The 17,296-nt window shown below is 40.8% G+C and overlaps 8 protein-coding genes across 8 annotated transcripts; 3 read left to right on the top strand and 5 right to left on the bottom strand.

Annotated features, from left to right (window-relative positions):
• Positions 1–991: 991 nt before the first annotated feature.
• TRS23 (TRAPP subunit TRS23) lies at positions 992–1,561 on the bottom strand (the record flags this gene model as incomplete). The annotated part of the gene is made up of 1 exon (XM_037287648.1): positions 992–1,561. The coding sequence occupies one exon, from the start codon at positions 1,559–1,561 to the stop codon at positions 992–994; it is 570 nt and encodes a 189-aa protein (XP_037143543.1).
• Positions 1,562–1,729: 168 nt separating this feature from the next.
• Positions 1,730–2,365, top strand: RMI1 (Rmi1p; the record flags this gene model as incomplete). The annotated part of the gene is made up of 1 exon (XM_037287647.1): positions 1,730–2,365. The coding sequence occupies one exon, from the start codon at positions 1,730–1,732 to the stop codon at positions 2,363–2,365; it is 636 nt and encodes a 211-aa protein (XP_037143542.1).
• Positions 2,366–2,371: 6 nt separating this feature from the next.
• MET12 (methylenetetrahydrofolate reductase (NAD(P)H) MET12) lies at positions 2,372–4,300 on the bottom strand (the record flags this gene model as incomplete). Its single annotated transcript, XM_037287646.1, has 1 exon — positions 2,372–4,300. One exon carries the CDS (start codon positions 4,298–4,300, stop codon positions 2,372–2,374), a length of 1,929 nt encoding a protein of 642 aa, XP_037143541.1.
• A 221-nt stretch (positions 4,301–4,521) lies between these two features.
• Positions 4,522–7,695, top strand: RAD1 (ssDNA endodeoxyribonuclease RAD1; the record flags this gene model as incomplete). Its single annotated transcript, XM_037287645.1, has 1 exon — positions 4,522–7,695. One exon carries the CDS (start codon positions 4,522–4,524, stop codon positions 7,693–7,695), a length of 3,174 nt encoding a protein of 1,057 aa, XP_037143540.1.
• A 631-nt stretch (positions 7,696–8,326) lies between these two features.
• On the bottom strand, positions 8,327–12,283 carry SWI1 (Swi1p; the record flags this gene model as incomplete). Its single annotated transcript, XM_037287644.1, has 1 exon — positions 8,327–12,283. The coding sequence occupies one exon, from the start codon at positions 12,281–12,283 to the stop codon at positions 8,327–8,329; it is 3,957 nt and encodes a 1,318-aa protein (XP_037143539.1).
• A 731-nt stretch (positions 12,284–13,014) lies between these two features.
• Positions 13,015–13,494, bottom strand: HG535_0C01590 (uncharacterized protein; the record flags this gene model as incomplete). Its single annotated transcript, XM_037287643.1, has 1 exon — positions 13,015–13,494. The coding sequence occupies one exon, from the start codon at positions 13,492–13,494 to the stop codon at positions 13,015–13,017; it is 480 nt and encodes a 159-aa protein (XP_037143538.1).
• A 1,330-nt stretch (positions 13,495–14,824) lies between these two features.
• SKS1 (putative serine/threonine protein kinase SKS1) lies at positions 14,825–16,219 on the top strand (the record flags this gene model as incomplete). Its single annotated transcript, XM_037287642.1, has 1 exon — positions 14,825–16,219. The coding sequence occupies one exon, from the start codon at positions 14,825–14,827 to the stop codon at positions 16,217–16,219; it is 1,395 nt and encodes a 464-aa protein (XP_037143537.1).
• Positions 16,220–16,352: 133 nt separating this feature from the next.
• Positions 16,353–16,910, bottom strand: HG535_0C01570 (gluconokinase; the record flags this gene model as incomplete). Its single annotated transcript, XM_037287641.1, has 1 exon — positions 16,353–16,910. The coding sequence occupies one exon, from the start codon at positions 16,908–16,910 to the stop codon at positions 16,353–16,355; it is 558 nt and encodes a 185-aa protein (XP_037143536.1).
• Positions 16,911–17,296: the final 386 nt, after the last annotated feature.

Genomic DNA, 17,296 nt, shown 5'->3' with positions numbered 1-17,296 from the left:
AGAGAAGTGATTGGGGAAAAGTTTTGATCGCTTAGACTTTTGCAACAAGGCGTTAGCGAGTCTTCGAAATTATATATCTTTGTTATGTATAGTACAGTCTTTCTATTCAAGCACACCTCACTTGCTAGTTTTAGTTCCGTTGCTCATCACACTCCCAATATTTTTAACTATTTCTCATTGCCGCTACATAATTTCGCAATGTTTGTAATATTTCGGTGACTAACTCTGATTCTCCATTCTTGAGCATGACCAGATTTGCAAGCTTTCAAACAATTTGTCACATGTATGCTTCAGACATTAAATAACATTATTTATCTAACATGAAGCAGACAGAAACACCTTTTGCACTGCTCACGCTCTTTAATAACTCCAAAAACGGAATATACACCCATTAAAAGCTGGTATTACAATTTCACCAATAGGGAAAGTACGCGAGATGTCTATTCCTTGATGCATGTCTTGTATATCATGGTTCTAATCAACATATAGTTAAAATTGGAGGGTGTGCTGGTGAAATATGTGCTCTCTCTAAAACTGTTCCGTCGTGATAAATTGCATGTGATCCCACTTCCACACATACATACAAAGATCTCAATTGCTTAGAAGACAGTTAATTGCGGAGCAACACGTGTTGTAGAGATCCATCTGCAAGCCTTGCGGAAGAGGAACAAAATTAGCTTTAGTGCTCTGTATGGAGCCAGTCAACCCATTAGTGTAAGCGTAATTTGGAAAGAATATAGCGCTATTTCACTCTCTCTATATACATACAGGCCACAGCTTTCGCCCGTAACTTCCTATGGCTTAGGCTGCATTAATGTATTAGGCATGATTAGTATACCAGAGAGTTCGCAGCTTTGTTATTGTAGCACATCATGGGCTAATATACACATAGCAATGCTCATGCAGATAGAAATAGACTGAAGCTTTTTAAGTCTGAACTGTTGAGGGGCTTCCCAAGACGTTGGTGTTCCCCTCTCTTTCAGTCAAAAAATTATAGCTGTTTGACCAAATTGCGCAGTTTAGTATCAAATAACTCCGACTTGATTGGCATCTCCAAGGAATAGAATGGGTCCTTCATAACATAGTCAGAATATAGACAATAAATACGTCTCAGTAAATTGTTTACTACCGTTTCATTTATGGTGTCAGATCGGTTGGACACCATTGCAACCAGTTTCAATCCCGTCAAACTCTGATATATGTATACGGTAAATTGATCAGTTTTTATGCTTCTTATACCGCTCTTATTCCAGTTTTGAAAAGGCTCCTTGAAATAATCATCGCCTTTAAAACTACCCAGTTTCTTTCTTGGCACTAGATTATCAGGATCAATCATAGGAACGTATGGAACCAAGTTAGGCAAAGGTTGTTGCTGCAATTGGATCGCTTTTGGTGTTAGTTGACTTGCGATTGCGAATGTACTATGCAGAGTACTGGCTAGGATGAGTAAATCATTGCTACTAGGTTTGTTTCTATCCTCAACTTCCACTTCCACTTCTTCGAAATCACGGTGATATATCAAGCCACCGGATTTGTTGATGACTAGTACCGCCTGTGGCATCGCCTTATTTTATTGTCACTTTCTTTTGTTGACAATAAGTGTTGTTGGTTAAATTTTGGCGATCTCGCTTTTTTTGCATAAATACGCAAGTAAACCTAAAGTAAATATTAGTCCTCTAAAATTTAATATACGGCATCAGCAGGAAAAGGATGCCAGAGCTATATAAGCATGTCCGGTATACTAAGTGAGGATATAACTGCATTGAGCTCTCTGGATCGGTCTGCCTTGAGTTCAAGAGACTCAACACTGTTGAGGGCTTTGGATCGTGATACCTGGCTGTCAGACAAGGACTGTATTCAACAGCCGTTTACCACACTGCCGAACGATTGTTTATTTCAAATCTTGATGATTGAAAATATTAGCCAGTCCAAAATGTCGCAATTGGATGATATAGATAATAAATTAGACCCAGCAAAACAGAGGGTGGACCGCCTACAGAATTCAAGGGTTGTCATTCATGAAGTGAATATGGACAACGACGATTCTGTTACAAAAGAAAAGTATGGCAGCAAAGATGTATTCAAACTCACTTTACAGGATAAATCGGGCAAATTCTTTTACGCCATCAATTACAACATTATTCCGTGGATCAATGTGTGCATGATAGGATCCAAATTAATAATTAAAAGTGGCACATCATTCAATAGAGGAGTATTTATAGTAAAAGATACCGATTGTTCTTTCTTAGGTGGCACTAATAGAATTTGGAACGAAAATAGAGAGTCAAAATTATACAACTACTTAGATTCCAAGCTAAAGAGAGACTGCAACAATAATGTTAACGGGAGAAAAAGGAAGAATTGATCGAGTTTATAGTCCAAGCAAAATCTCCCATAATTCCTCCGATTGTACATAATCGTGATGCACTATGGAAACTAAGTAGCAATCGCCATGCATTTGTCTCAGGAAGCTGTTAGTGGGCGTGTTTCGTGGGAAACGTTTTGCCCATTCTAGCCAAATACTGAATGCCTCATCTCTCCAAGCTTTGAAAGATTCTTCGGAAATAATTGTTGTCTGTATAATTTGACTGTTAGAAAAAACACCCCATGTTACAACGTTTGAACTCTCAGGCTCCAAATTACTCTCAAAATTTCCCAATGCGTCACCGACGTAATAGCTTAATTTCTCTCGCCCATAATTTTGCAATGTTTTTTCCAAATGTGATTTCCACCGTTGCTTAGAAACGAACATTTCAACAAAAGCTTTTTGGTAAACTAGCCCATTGGGTGGACCCCAACCAAATATTTTATCATTGCTTGACGATCCTGTGGTAGCTGGTTGAGATGCTAAAGTCAAATATCCCCTGTTATTAAATTGGATTAACTCTTCTTGTATCAATGCGGTTTCAGCAGACAACCCCAAATCACACCAGGGCAAATTATCAATAGAGTTCTCCAAATATTTAATGAATATTTCCTTTAAGTCTTCTAAATTTTTAGGTGCCCCCCATAGTTCATATGCTCTCTTGTTGCCGACTTTGATCGTTGGTCCGTAACCATCAATTTCACCATATGCAGGTGACCTTGCGTCACCAAATCTACCGTTAGTAAACTCATCCCAAGTTGCGCATTGGCCTAGTGTACCGGAACCTTTTGAAATGGAAATTACGACCTTTCTCGATGGGGCACCAATATTTTTATTTCTATCTTGACCAATTATGATTCGATTAGATGCGATTTCCATAGAGACATTACTTGAATGACGTCTTCTCTTCCTCGTCTCGTCGAGAACCCTTTGGTTATTCATATTGATTTCCTCATCCAAGACAACATCACCGTCAGCGTCAATGTCTTGATCGTCACGACTATCGTCTTCCAGGATGTAATTTAAAGTTTTTGATCGCGTTACAATTTGTGCTATTGCCTTTTCTAGGTTCAATGTATAAAAGTGAAAGCATTTGATTCTACCATTTGTTTCTTTGAAGACTTTATCCACCATCTCGACCAAAATTTCAATTCCAATGGACTTTACTTTGTTGTCATCTAGTTGAATATCTTGTGGGAATCTTTTCAAAATATCTTCTGGAATGGATGCATGCGAGAGTTTTGCAGCTCTATGAAATAGAAGATAAGAGTTAATCGGCATAAGTCCTGGGATTAGTGGTATCTGGTTAGAGATCTTTTCAGTGAATAGTTTTTCAAAGTCAAGAAATTTATCAACGTCATAAAACAATTGAGTTATGACAAAGTCAGCACCAGCATCGACTTTCTCCTTCAAAAATGGTAGATCTTTTGATGGGTTCTGTTCCTGCCCCTCAGCTTCTCCCTCACAGTGGCCCTCTGGATATGCAGCTACGCCTACACAAAACTCGGAACCGTATTTATTCTTGATGTATCTTACCAAATCAACTGCATATTTAAACTCTGAATTTTTGGTCTGTGAGCTCGTCCAGTCTTCTCCTATGGGCGGATCACCTCTTAAGGCCAAAATATTCTTTATACCGGCGTTCTGGCACTTTTCTAAGGCATCATCTATGACACTCTTGTCCATGTTCGTGCATGTCAAGTGCATGCAAACTGGTAAATTTGACACCTTTTGTGCCAAGGATGCCAACTCTAAAGACTTATCAGCAGTTGTACCCCCAGCTCCCCATGTTACAGTGATAAAAAGAGGATCCAACGCAGACATACGCTCCATACGCTCCAACAGGTTACGTTTACCCATCTCAGTCTTAGGAGGAAAAAATTCCAATGACAAAGAGGGATTTTTTCTACCATTATATAATTCATTGATATGCATTGCGATATCACTAGAAGTGGCGTAACTATTCTTTCTTGTGTTCCCTTGATAAGAAAGTGATGAAGATTTTTACTTCACTTCTTTTCAATCATCGCCTTACGCAATTTGATATTTAACACAGGGTCCGAATTTTCCTAAAAGATAGAAATATATATCAGAGAGAATTAATATCGAGTCGACAAATCTTTGTTTCGTAATTAAGGGAATGCTACTACATTGATATGTCCACACTTTTTGTTCAGGATGAATCTGACGACGAGTCACTCCAGCTAGAATTATCTAGGCAAATTGAAGATTTCAATGAGAATGCGGAAAAGCATATAAACTACGAGAGTCAGATATTGCCTAATGACCTTTTATCAGCTGAAGAAATTAGAAATCACCCTATTGATGAGGGTGATGATGAGGTACCGCTTTATCCTTTGATTCCCGATATCGGTGAGCAAATAGGCCTGAGGCCAAGCATGGATGAGCTTCGACAGGTCGATATCCAGTTAAATTTACCTTTATCATATCAGCAACAACTTGTCGAGAACACATTGTCTACTGATGATCCCCTAGTGATAATGGGCAGGGGGCTAGGAATGGCGAGCATAGTGGCCAACTTACTCCATATTTTAGCAACTCCCACTGTAATTGATGGTGACCTGAAGAGGTCACTGGTTCTAGTTCTCAATTCTAGACCAACTGATAACATTAGAATAAGTGAAGAGCTACAAGAGCTCTCCTGGCTGGAGGGATGCGACAAAAAAGTCGACATAAATGAGGACGAATTTAGTGAAACGGATACTAGACCTTTTCATGTGATATCTGCTGATAATCAAACTCTGGAAAAACGAAAAAAACTATATTCTTCTGGCGGGATATTTAGTATTACTTCAAGAATTCTTATTGTTGATTTACTCTCAGGTATTGTGCATCCAAGTAAGATAACGGGTATGGTGATTCTCAATGTGGATACACTAAAAATGTATTCAAATGAGACATTTATTTTGGAAATATATCGATCAAAAAATAAATGGGGCTTCATCAAAGCTTTTTCTGAAGCTCCAGAATCATTTGTCATGGAATTTTCTCCGCTGCAAAGAAAAATGAAAGATCTGATGTTGAAAAATGTACTATTATGGCCAAGATTCCGCGTTGATATTTCCCACTGTCTGAATAATGCTATTGGGCCAGATAATAATAAGGTAATTGAAGTGAAGGTTTCATTGACCAATTCTATGTCTCAGATCCAATTTGGACTCATCGAATGCCTGAAAAAGTGCGTTTCTGAGCTGAAAAGGAAAACACCAGAGTTAGCTCTTGATTATTGGAATATGGACAATGCATTGGATATAAATTTCTTGAAATCGATTGATTTCGTCATGATTCCCAATTGGCATAGAATATCATGGGAATCAAAGCAATTGGTGAAAGATATTCGCTTTTTGAGGAATTTAATGAAGCTGTTAATTTGCGGTGACTCGGTCGATTTCTATGAGGAAGTCCAGCAAAGCTTAGATGCTAATAGGCCTTCCGTATCCCGTAAATACACTGAATCGCCTTGGCTGATGGCGGAAGAATCCCAGCTCGTTATCTCGTATGCCAAGAAAAGGATCTACACAAATGGTGAGTACAATTTAGAAACACTGCCAAAATGGGAACAGTTAATACATATTTTAGATGACATATCCTATCAAAGGTCTGTTAAAGAAATCTTTGGGCCAACTCTCATCATGTGCTCTAGTTCAGCGGAGTGTCTACAGCTAGCAAGGATCATCAGCATGTCCAGTAACAAAAACGGGTTTAGAAATAATATGCTTCAAAAATTGCAACTATATCGTGCTGGTAGAGAAGAGAGGAAGAAGATAGCTAAAGAAGTTCATGACAAAGAACCAGAAAGGGACGCTGAGCTAAATGTGAGTACAGCATTCGCGAAGGAACAAATTTTAACTAAAAGAAGACGAACTAGAGGGGCAGCCGCTGTCGCAGCTGTTGAGAGATTAAAGAGTGCTGGATCTGGAGATGATATTGAGACTGTAATTGATCAGTACAATATTGAGGAGGAATTGGGGTCCGTACAACTTCCGGGGGAGGAGAGTATATTTATGACTTTCGAAGAAGAGACCCCGGAATCTGCCAGTTATAGTGACAGCGAAAATATACAGCTTGATAGTCTCCATCCGTATGCCGACAGTGAGGTGACAAAAGAGGTCTGGAACTCTCGGTTGGAAGAATATCAATATGTCAACTGCGGTGACCAGATAATTGTTGAAAGGTTCGATAATATAAATGATGAGGCATTGCTGCAGGAAATTATGCCTTCCTTTATTATAATATATGAACCGGATCTTTCCTTCATCAGAAGGGTCGAAATTCACCGCGCAATCCATAGAGATATGCCACCAAAAGTCTTTTTCATGTATTATGGGGACAGTATCGAGGAACAGGGTCATTTGACTGCCATCAAAAAAGAAAAAGACGCATTTTCCAAATTAATTAGAGAGAATGCAATGCTGGCTCACCACTTCGAAGCTGATGATGATTTATCTCACTATAAGAATCTGGCTGAAAGGAAATTGAAGATGAATCGCTTAAGAAAGAGGAGTACAAGAGTTGCGGGCGGGCAAGCAGCTTTGGGTGATCTGACGCAGGATGTCGTTATTGTTGATACGCGAGAATTCAATGCTAGCTTACCGGGACTTCTGTACAGGTATGGAGTTCGTGTGGTTCCCTGTATGCTAACTGTAGGAGATTACATTATTTCACCGGACATTTGTATTGAAAGAAAGTCCATATCAGATTTAATCGGCTCATTGCAAAATAACCGCTTAATATCTCAATGTAAAAAAATGTCAAGCCACTACAGATATCCAACACTTTTAATTGAATTTGAGGAGGGGCAGTCATTTTCGCTTGAACCATTCAGTGAACGAAGAAGTTACCGCAGTAAAGAGTCCTCTGCTGTTCATCCTATTTCTAGCAAATTATCTCAGGATGAAATCCAGATGGAACTTTCGAAGATTGTGATGAGGTTCCCAAATCTGAGGATGATCTGGTCGTCCTCTCCTCTGCAGACTGTCAATATAATTCTAGAACTGAAGCTAGGTAGGGAACAGCCAGATCCTAACCAATCTGTCACGCTGGGTTTAAAGAAATCTAAAACTGATGGTAAAAACAAGGACAAAAAAGCTAATAATCAAGAAAAGTTTGCAAAATTGTTGCAGGTTCCTGGTATCTCTAAAGTCGACTATTTTAATCTTAGAAAGGAATTCAAACGCTACAGCAAATTGGAATCTTTAGGCAAGGATGAATTGCTAGATTTGCTGGGCGACGAGAATTTGAGTGAGAAGGTCTTTGCCTATGTGCAACAGGAAAAAAGGGACAGTGAACAGGATTATCAAGACTTCTAATCTAGTCAAGCCCAAAGCAGCTCCACCATAAGTATTTGGAAGTGCCTCATTGTATTTATTGATGTGTTTCGTGCTTGGCGGGAAGAACCTGTCGAGGAACTCATGGAACTTTTATGGACTTAGCTGTACACAGCTCGTGTCACATTATTAAAAAGGACAATATGTTGAAAAAGATGAGAAACGTAAGAAGCCATCTTAACAAAACTAGCTATTTCGTTTCTTCATGTCCGCAAGATTTGAAATTATCACATCTACATGGGATCCCATCTATTATATGTCGTCACCTTCGGCCAATTTCGATTTCAAAACAGAAAATTCCAAATTTTTACTGGTGCTTGTAATTATTTTACGGACGTTATTTAATCAGTTGCTGATTTTAGCACAATCTTTTAGCATGATATGCGATCGAAGTTCCTTTTTCAAATGCACCCATGAAAATCATTTGGGGAAATTTAAGGTCCCTCCCTACTTCAAACCGACAGTTCGAACGCTCTAAAGATATTGCTATTAACGAAAAATCCCCGGGAGCTCCTCCTACTCATAACAAGAATTAGGAGCTTCCATGATTTTTCCTTGCGTTGCAAATCCAGACCTGCCTTAAAATTTCGAACACATTATGTACTTACTTATTTTAGGAGATTTCGCCTTCACCAGTCGAGCACTCACGAAGGTAAGACAATATCTCATTTCTCATGGTATAGAGAGACTCAATTTGTTTAGAATAAGAGGGATCGATCACTGGATTTGATAATAGAGCAACACACCAAGATTCCGAAGGTAATAAACCGTGAATAGAAGCAAGTCTTTCACAGATTTTCCGCTTCTCTTGTCCCAAATGTGACGATATCTCCAAGCTTTTCTGAACTAAAAGCCTCGTAACTTCGATACACTTACAGCTGATGGAAATAAGCATTTTTTTCATATGGAGTGAGTTTTTATCTGCTTGTATGGTAAGATTACCTAAAACATCACTCAGACGTCGCAGATTGTAGCCCAGATTTTCACTTGATGTCAGCCAAATTAGCGGTAAATTCTTGATGTCATTATTAGATCTAAGGGACTCTTTAAGATCAAAAAAATGTAATATTGCCAAAATGCATGTCAGACTTTGAGATACAACAGGTGCTACCTCTTCTATTAGGTTAGGTGCGGCATTTATCTGCATAAAAGGAATCACAGAAACTAAGAAAGAGAAAACATCATTCAGAAATTTGAATTTGTCCCCCTTATTAAAAATATGCAGCAATTTTAGAATTACACCACTGTCATCGTTCATATCATTGGTGGAGCATTCAGACCCAATGGAAGTACTCTTTTCTTCACCTACCAGGGAAAACATGAATACGTCAATGAAAAATTGTCTATTAGGATAATTTAAGGACATCAGTTTTGCTAATACATCAACGCAAAACCCATGGTAACTTCCTAGACTCAACAAAAATTCGGGATATGTAAGTTCTACCGACTCAAGTTCCTTGGATCTCTTCGGCTCTCCAAAGCTTAGCATCAAAAGTAAAAGTAAGAAGCAATCAACCCTATCGGCAACTTCATAGGCGTGCGAAATGTTAGTTAAAATTATGAGCAAGTCCTTTTTGAGATTGAAGGCTTTCCTGTTGAGTACAAACTTCTCATGATTTAAAAATAAAGCCCATATTAAGTCAGATATATATCTCCTCAGGAAACTGTTTTTAGCCATCATTTTTGAATTCTTCTCTGAAAAGGATATGTTCCTTAAAATCATTGAGACAGTTGATAGTTGATCGGTTAATAAAATGTTTTTATCTTCGGCACCTCTGGTATTGACTTTTGTGAATGGTGTGTTGATCTCTTCGGTTACGTTGCGTAAGGACTCTAAATATGATGGAATGTAAAGCTTCGATAATGACTGGCCTGGCAAGAGTCTAACCGGATTGGGCATAAAATTCCACTCTTTTGGTTTACATCCACTTCTTACCACTTTTTCCTCCTCTGACTTTCCCTGTAATAAGTCAACTCCAAAATTTGTGCTGACCGGCGTTGCTGCCGGAGTTATCAAAGAGATAGGAACCTGCTGCAAATCGGCACCTGTCAAGGAATCTACTGGGACGCTCACAGTATCATTGTGTTCTTTGTATTCTGATCCATTATTTACGTAAGCCTCAAATACTTGATCGATTAGACCATCACTTCGAGAACAAAGTGCATCAGAGCAGGAAAGATAGGATTCGACATCATACTCCTCGCAGTAATTTGCATCTTTACATTTCCTAAAATCGTAAAATTTCTTCTTTTCACTATCGTCAGCTTCCTCCTTCTCACAAAGAGTAGATAATAAATCTAGTGCTAGGACACAAATAGAATCCAGTAAGTCGGGATATTTGTCCAGATTAATCTTCAACATCGAATCTGCACTTGTGACCAATAGTGTATTCAAGGCTGTGTTGATCTCTCCCAGCATTTTAGATTGCAACGACATATTTAGAGCATGTAAGTTAATGGAACCTAATTCTGGAGGAAATAAAAATATTGGCTTATTTGCATCAATTTTTTCTCCTATTTGAGAAATGTAATTGATATCATACCCGTTAACCAGTTGAATGGATCTTTTCAAAGGTTTATAATTTCGAGCGAACGTTCTTTTGTATACTTTTGGCAACTTTGCTAGTTCTTCTAAATATTTCTGCTTGACTAGTTCTTTCTGCTTTTGGATTTGTTGTTCCATCAGTAGTTTCTGTTGTTTGCGTTGCTCTAAAAGAGTTTGCTGCTGTCTCTTGAAAAGCTCTTCTTGTTTTTTCCGCTCTTGTTCCAGTTCTTTCTTTGTCTTCTTCTTTTGCCTTGGCTTTCGTGGTTTCTTTGGTTTCTGTACATTGACATTATTTTTTAATTGTTGCTTGGCTGTTTGAATCATGGGATTCACACCTGCTGAATCAGATGTTGGCATTTGAAGCTGAGACCGCGGAAGTTGTTGTTGAACATGGGACAGTTGTTGTGTTTGCAGTTGTGTTTGAGGCTGTGGTTGTCCTTGTGATTGTGCCTCTGTTTGTGGTTGCAATTGCGACTGGATTTGTGCCTGTGATTGCGGGTCCTGATTGTTCACATGAGGTTGAATTTTCTTTAGGAGCTCTTGGAAAAACTGTTGAAAGAAAATTTTTTTGGCCTGTGACTCTCTCTGTCCTTCGGCAGACGTCAGGTATCGTTCATATGGTAATATTATTTTATAATACACTGCTGCCAATTGTTGCGAGTCCGGAATTTGTAACTTTTGCGCCAAAAGATCCCACTGTTGATTTCTAGTTATCTGTTCATATCCACCCAATCTTTGTACCAACATGTAGAGGAGAAATAGTTTTCTACCATTTATTTGAGGTATGGACTGGAATGGAGTGTTAGTTCTTTTGCAGTTTTCTATTAAGGACTTCATGAACAGTTCATATTGTTTATTGTTGAGTTCAAATGAAATCTTTTTCTGTATATCAGGGTGCAGACTGTGCAAAATGGAGCCCCATTGACCTAATGGAGAATTATTATTTGGTTGCTGCTGCTGCTGTTGAGTCTGTTGTACCTTCTGCTGCTGTGCATGCTGTGCTTGCTGTGCTTGCTGTTGAAACTGTGCTTGCTGTTGAAACTGTCGTTGTATCTGTGGAGGAAGCTGTTGTTGAGTGTGGGCTTGCTGTTGGGCTTGCTGCTGCGCCTGTAGCTGTGCTTGTTCCTGTGCTTGTTCCTGTGCTCGTTGCTGTGCTAACTGATGCGCGTGCTGTTGCACTCGCTGCTGCTGTAGCGCCTGTTGTTGAGCCTGTTGTTGAGCCTGTTGTTGAGCTTGCTGCCTTTGTCTAAGTTGTTGTTGATGCAAATGCTGCTGCTGCCGTTGTTGTTGCTGTTGTTGCTGTTGTTGCTGTACTTGTCGCTGGAATTGTGTTTGTTGCTGAAATTGTGACTGTTGCTGAGCCTGTTGCTGAGCCTGTTGCTGAGCCTGTTGCTGAGCCTGTTGTTGGGCCTGTTGCTGAGCCTGTTGTTGGGCCTGTTGCTGGGCCTGTTGCTGGGCCTGTTGCTGGGCCTGTTGCTGTTGTTGTCTCTGAGCCTGCTGCTGAGCTTGTTGTTGCTGTTTTTGTTGTAGCGCCGCGAACATTGCAGCTCTATCGCTAAAGACACTATTCCTTGGAGTGTTATCATTTGAGACTTCAGAATTTTGTGGTGTACCATTTATAGGGTTTGCATTGATTACTGCTGGCGAAGCATGATTGGAGAGAACATGCACAGGATTAGCAGTATCACCACTATTAGTAATATTATTGTTATTATTCAGCATCAAAATTTGCTGAGGAGTGGCAGCACTAACTGCTGGACTGTTATTGACATTATTTGGGTTGCTCATGGGTGAAAAGACTTGCTGTGGTGACATTGACATATGGCTCATATTGCCTACATTATTGCTGGGAACTTTAGATATTTCCGAAGTTAAGTTTCTGGCCAGGATTGCCTGTGGCGATAAACTTGTTGAATCATTATCGTGGTTGGACTTCGTTTCAAAAAAATTCATGTAATCGTCATTGCCTGTATTCATGCCATTATTCTGGTCAGCATCATCGTTGCCCGGGTTGAAGAAATCCATTCCCGTCGGTAAAAAATGCTTTAAAGGGGAGCGAGAATCTCTAACAGATGACCTGACTTTTACAACAATATCTTATGTCAAAGAAAGGCGTCACTTCGAAAGGCAACGAATGAGTCGTGATATGGTTCCCCACTTATCAAGCTATTTCATCCTCAATAATGACTTTGCTGGTTCAAATTGTTTATTGTTCGCGCGTGAAAGAAAATGTCCGCGCGAAACTGTATTACCCGACCTTGCATGTACTATGCATATAAACTTTGTAAATCTGACCTACCTTGGCGAACAAAGTCGAGCAAATAATCCTAAATTACCCAATATGCGCTTGTACTAGCGCCAATTCGGCGTACTGAGGGGAGCTCTATTGATTCGAGCCACTGCTTCCTTTATTGTTTTGTAAGAGCTGTTAATTTGCTTCCAATGCGCGCCACTCCATTGAACATATCAGCACAGGTCAGCCGCTAGAGCGCGTTCGTATCCTGATGGTAACAATGCGCAAGCGCGAGCGACCTCTAACAGCGTGTTTGAAGGTGACCAAAGGCGTCTTGCATAGCCCCAGTAGAAATGCGAGCCTCTGAGCAACCTACGGGTCCCACAGGGGAACTCCAGGTCTCTTTCACTAGTGGTCGCACAATTCCTGCAGCATCTAAAGGCGATTGGCTGCACGCTGCTGTACGTAATTTTAGCCCGTAGAGCTTCAGTTCCACTTGGTCACGTGCTACAGTGCTTGACGGCTAGGTGTTTCCGCTCCTCCATAGCTCGCCGGCCCTTGATGCTTCTGCATTAGCACACGACTTCCGTTTTCTTGTCGTGTAGATCCCAGCACATGCAGGTCCTGGGACACGGCACCGAGCTTCGTCGACACATCTTGCCACTTCTTGACACTTCTTGGCACGACGATGTTGTTTTTCACAGCCCAGGCAAACGCTCTCACCGCCGTCCCCATGCATTCGTCCCGCATTCTCCGCAACTGTCAGTCGTACAGGCACCGCCGCATCAAAGCGGGAACAGCAGCCGCTGATCGTCAAGATTCCCGAGAAGAGAAACCTTATTTCACGATCGCCGACATAGACATTAAACTCAAATGGTGATAAATCATTAAAAAAATCTATTAAATTGGAGCACGCTGCGCGCGCCGTTCCTGCGAGCGCCGCTTTTCCCTGTCCCTTTTGCAACAGGAAGAACCGTATAGACCGCAACACCAGCCCGAGCATTCGCCTTGCAACTCCCGACGATGTCTCGCTACTCCGTTATCCCAACCCCTGCGAGCGGCCATAGCGGCACCTCCTATTTCCTCTGAAATCCCGCGTAGAATTTCCAATTTAGAATTACCAATTCACTTTTTCGACGGCCACCACAGACCCATCACCAGCACCACCAAACTACAATGACGACTGCCCATCAATCTACTTACTTCTGACTACCTGACAGCCAATCAGCATTATCCCGGACCCATCCAAGAACAGAATGCGGCGTGCTCGAGACTGTGCGTGTTCTGGAACCTCAGAGCTGCTTCGCAAAATGCACCGCACTGGGGAATACGTCATGTTGTGCCCCGCGAGGGTGTCCGGCGGTATCCGATACTCTCCGAGAAGAGCACCAGTCTATCCGGACAATGGAACTAAAGGTACAGCTGTATGATTGTACTGTCCGGAGCTGCGGAGAGTTCCCTTCCGGACGTACCCTAGCATAGAAGCGTTTGCCAGCCATCTCCAGGGCTGCATCGGCCACATTACCCGGGTGTCAGCCCTCCGTGTCCTTCTCGTCCCTTATTTCCTTCGATGTGGGTTTTCGTGACTTTGCCGACACGTCCTGCCGGAGCCCACGTTTTTCCGTCCGGTCTGACTGCCCTGGGTGTTCTATGTGATCTGCCCCACTTCGCACCCCCACCCCGCGCCCGCGCAGCGTCCAACAGGTGGCCTGATACCCCTCCAACAGAAAAAATGCCCCTCAGCATGACACCATGACACCGCAGCTTTGAGGTGCGTCGTCGGACAGCTCACACCTCACACCGCACGTTGCGGGCTGAGGTACGGATAAACATTTTTCCGCAGGTCGGTTCCACTCTCTCTACTTTGTTTTTTAGCACCGTCGGTGGTTTCCATGTGGATTCACATTCTTGTAGCTCTTAAGATGTGGTGATTTTGTGTTTTTTTTACTCTTTTTTCCCTCTCGAAAACAGCAGAAAGAATATGAAAAAATTTGAGGAAAAGTTCAAAACAATTGAAAAAAAGTGGTCCAGTTCTTTTTCAGCTTTCACGTTGTAGTTTCTTTTTTCGTGCTACCAAGCAGGTCTCTTGTATAAATATATATATTAGAATCGACAGGTTTGTTGCGATAGGAGAGCGGTCGATTTTAAGGCCCAGGTAGTGGAGTTCTGTCAGACACGTTTGTTCTCTCAGACACATTTGTTCTCTCAGACACATTTGTTCTCTCAGACACATTTGTTCTCTCAGACACATTTGTTCTTACAATTGCGGGAATATAAGTGCACGAGCTACTGCAACCGCAACAGCGTTTTGGCTTCCTTCAGCAAGCGCAAGCATGTTAACAAACTGTCAGATTAATAATTTTCAAATCACCTCACAGGTGGGCTCAGGGGCATATGGCCTGGTGTTCCACGCCATCGATATGATCACTGAGAATGAGTACGCTATCAAGGCCGTGGTCAAATCGTCTTCTCTGAACGACTTCGGCAAGACCAAGACGGACGACAACATCAAAAAGAGCACCGTTTTGCAGACACAGCTGTATCACTATTTTAAGTCGTTCCAGAATAAACTGTTTTTGCCCACGATAGACCTAGACTCTATTCAAAATTTAGACAATGCGCAGCTCGCCAGGGCACCTCACTACAAGGAGATCGCGCTGCACTTGAAAGTGCATTCACATGAGAATATTGTTACTATTCATCAAGTTTTGGAGTCGCCGTTGGCAACTTTCATTGTGATGGATTACTACCCACGTGACTTGTTCACCTCTATCGTTGATCAGAGATACTTCGAGTCAAATGGACTGCTGATAAAGAAGGTGTTCCTTCAGTTGTGTTCAGCTTTGGACCATTGTCACCACATGGGCATTTATCATTGCGATATTAAACCGGAGAACGTTTTGCTGGATTTGAATGATAACGTCCATCTTTGCGATTTCGGTCTTTCTACTACATGCCAGTATTTGGCACCAAACGTTTGTATTGGTTCCTCTTATTACATGGCACCAGAGAGAATTCTTTATTACAACGACACAACGAAGGATACCACAGTAACGAGCTTCCCCACTTCGACGGGTGATATTTGGTCCCTCGGTATCATTTTAATAAATTTAACCTGCATTAGAAATCCATGGCTGAAGGCTCATCAAGTTGAGGATAATACATTTAGTTATTTTACAAAGGATTCGAACGTTTTAAAGAAGATTCTACCGGTTTCGCAAGAATTATACGTCTTATTGTCACGTGTTCTTCAACTTAATCCATATAATAGAATTGATATTCGCTCGTTGATGGCTGAGGTGGCCTCCATGACCAGTTTTACCAATTGTAGTGGTCCGCTCGATACTGTGGCACCATTATCACAGGAAGTTTATAACAATTTCATTGTTGGTGACAAAGGTTTATCTCTAAAGGAGATTTTACACTCATACCGCGAAGAGGATACAGAAAGTTGCAATGAAAACGACTACTTTTCCGGTTCAAATTACACTGGTGGCCAAACGACGCCAACCGGTCTTTCAACAACTCCGTATTCTTCGGATGTAGATGATTTAGTAATGAAAAAGGTGCAACAAGAGTGTACAGCAGAAAGCGACGATCAATCCAAGCTTAACAATTTGAATCATGTTTTGCAAACGAATTTGTCCACCATAACAAATTATTCAAATATCGATTTGAAAAGTGCATCCTCTTCACAATGGCTACCAAGCTATAAAAAGGATACTTAATGAGTTCAAGGAAAAAATAGATGGGAAAAATAACATATATTTTTTATGTAAATAGTTTAATGATGGTTCTAGGATAGGAAATAATAATAACAGTAATATACAACTATTAATGATCACTCAGTGAGAGAGCTATTTATGCTCGTGACAGAAGAACACTAATTTTTGCCTTGACTTCGTTATCAATCTCTTGGTAGCTCTTATTATCAATTGCTACAATACAACAGTTTTTCTCGTCATCTTGAGGTAATTCAAGATCATCGAATTGCGATTCCATCATATTGGCTTTCATAAAATGGCCTTCTCTCTTCTTTAATCGATTTAAGATCTCTTCCTTTTTCCCATATAGGAAGACAAAGTAGAACTCTGAATTTGGACATGTTTCTCTCATCAACTCTCTGTATTTTTTTTTTAAGCTGGAGCAAGTCACTATACTCAAACCTCCATTCTTGCTTGATGATTCGCTTGCTGCCTTCGAAACTTTCTTTAACCAATCCCATCTATCGGCATCATTCAGTGGTGTTCCATGAGACATCTTTTCTATATTACTGGGTGAATGTAGTAAATCACCCTCTAAAAATTCCATATGGGGGTAATTCTGAATATGATGCTTTAATAGTGATTCTCCCACGGATGATTTACCAGTGCCGGCAGTTCCTGCCAAAACAATAACCTTAGCAGCGCTCGCCGTCATCGCCGATCAATACTCGATTAATTCTAGCTGCTCTGAAGCTATTTGAGGTTAACTCTCATATAGAGGGGCACGTTGAAGATCTAGGTTTGCCCCGCGTTCTTTGAGCAAGACAAACATAAACAACTCAGACTTCGAGACTTTTCAGACAAAACTTCACCCACAAGTGTGTTACCTACCCAAAAAGTATTTAGTTGAAGCTATATATTTTGTACGTCTGATTGAAGCAAGGAAAAATCGTTTGCTAACATTTGCGGGGTACGCAAAAGTCAATATGGATATATAATGACCACCCTCGGCTAATTGTATTTATTCCAACCACTTGTCATTCAAAAAATATGTTTTAATTTCAAGAAGGACCTCCAAGGCCGTGTGTTTACTATATTATA

This window comes from Zygotorulaspora mrakii, chromosome 3, assembly GCF_013402915.1.
Source record: "Zygotorulaspora mrakii chromosome 3, complete sequence".
In the NCBI taxonomy this organism is placed as follows: domain Eukaryota; kingdom Fungi; phylum Ascomycota; class Saccharomycetes; order Saccharomycetales; family Saccharomycetaceae; genus Zygotorulaspora; species Zygotorulaspora mrakii.
This window is presented reverse-complemented; position numbering and strand designations above follow the sequence as displayed.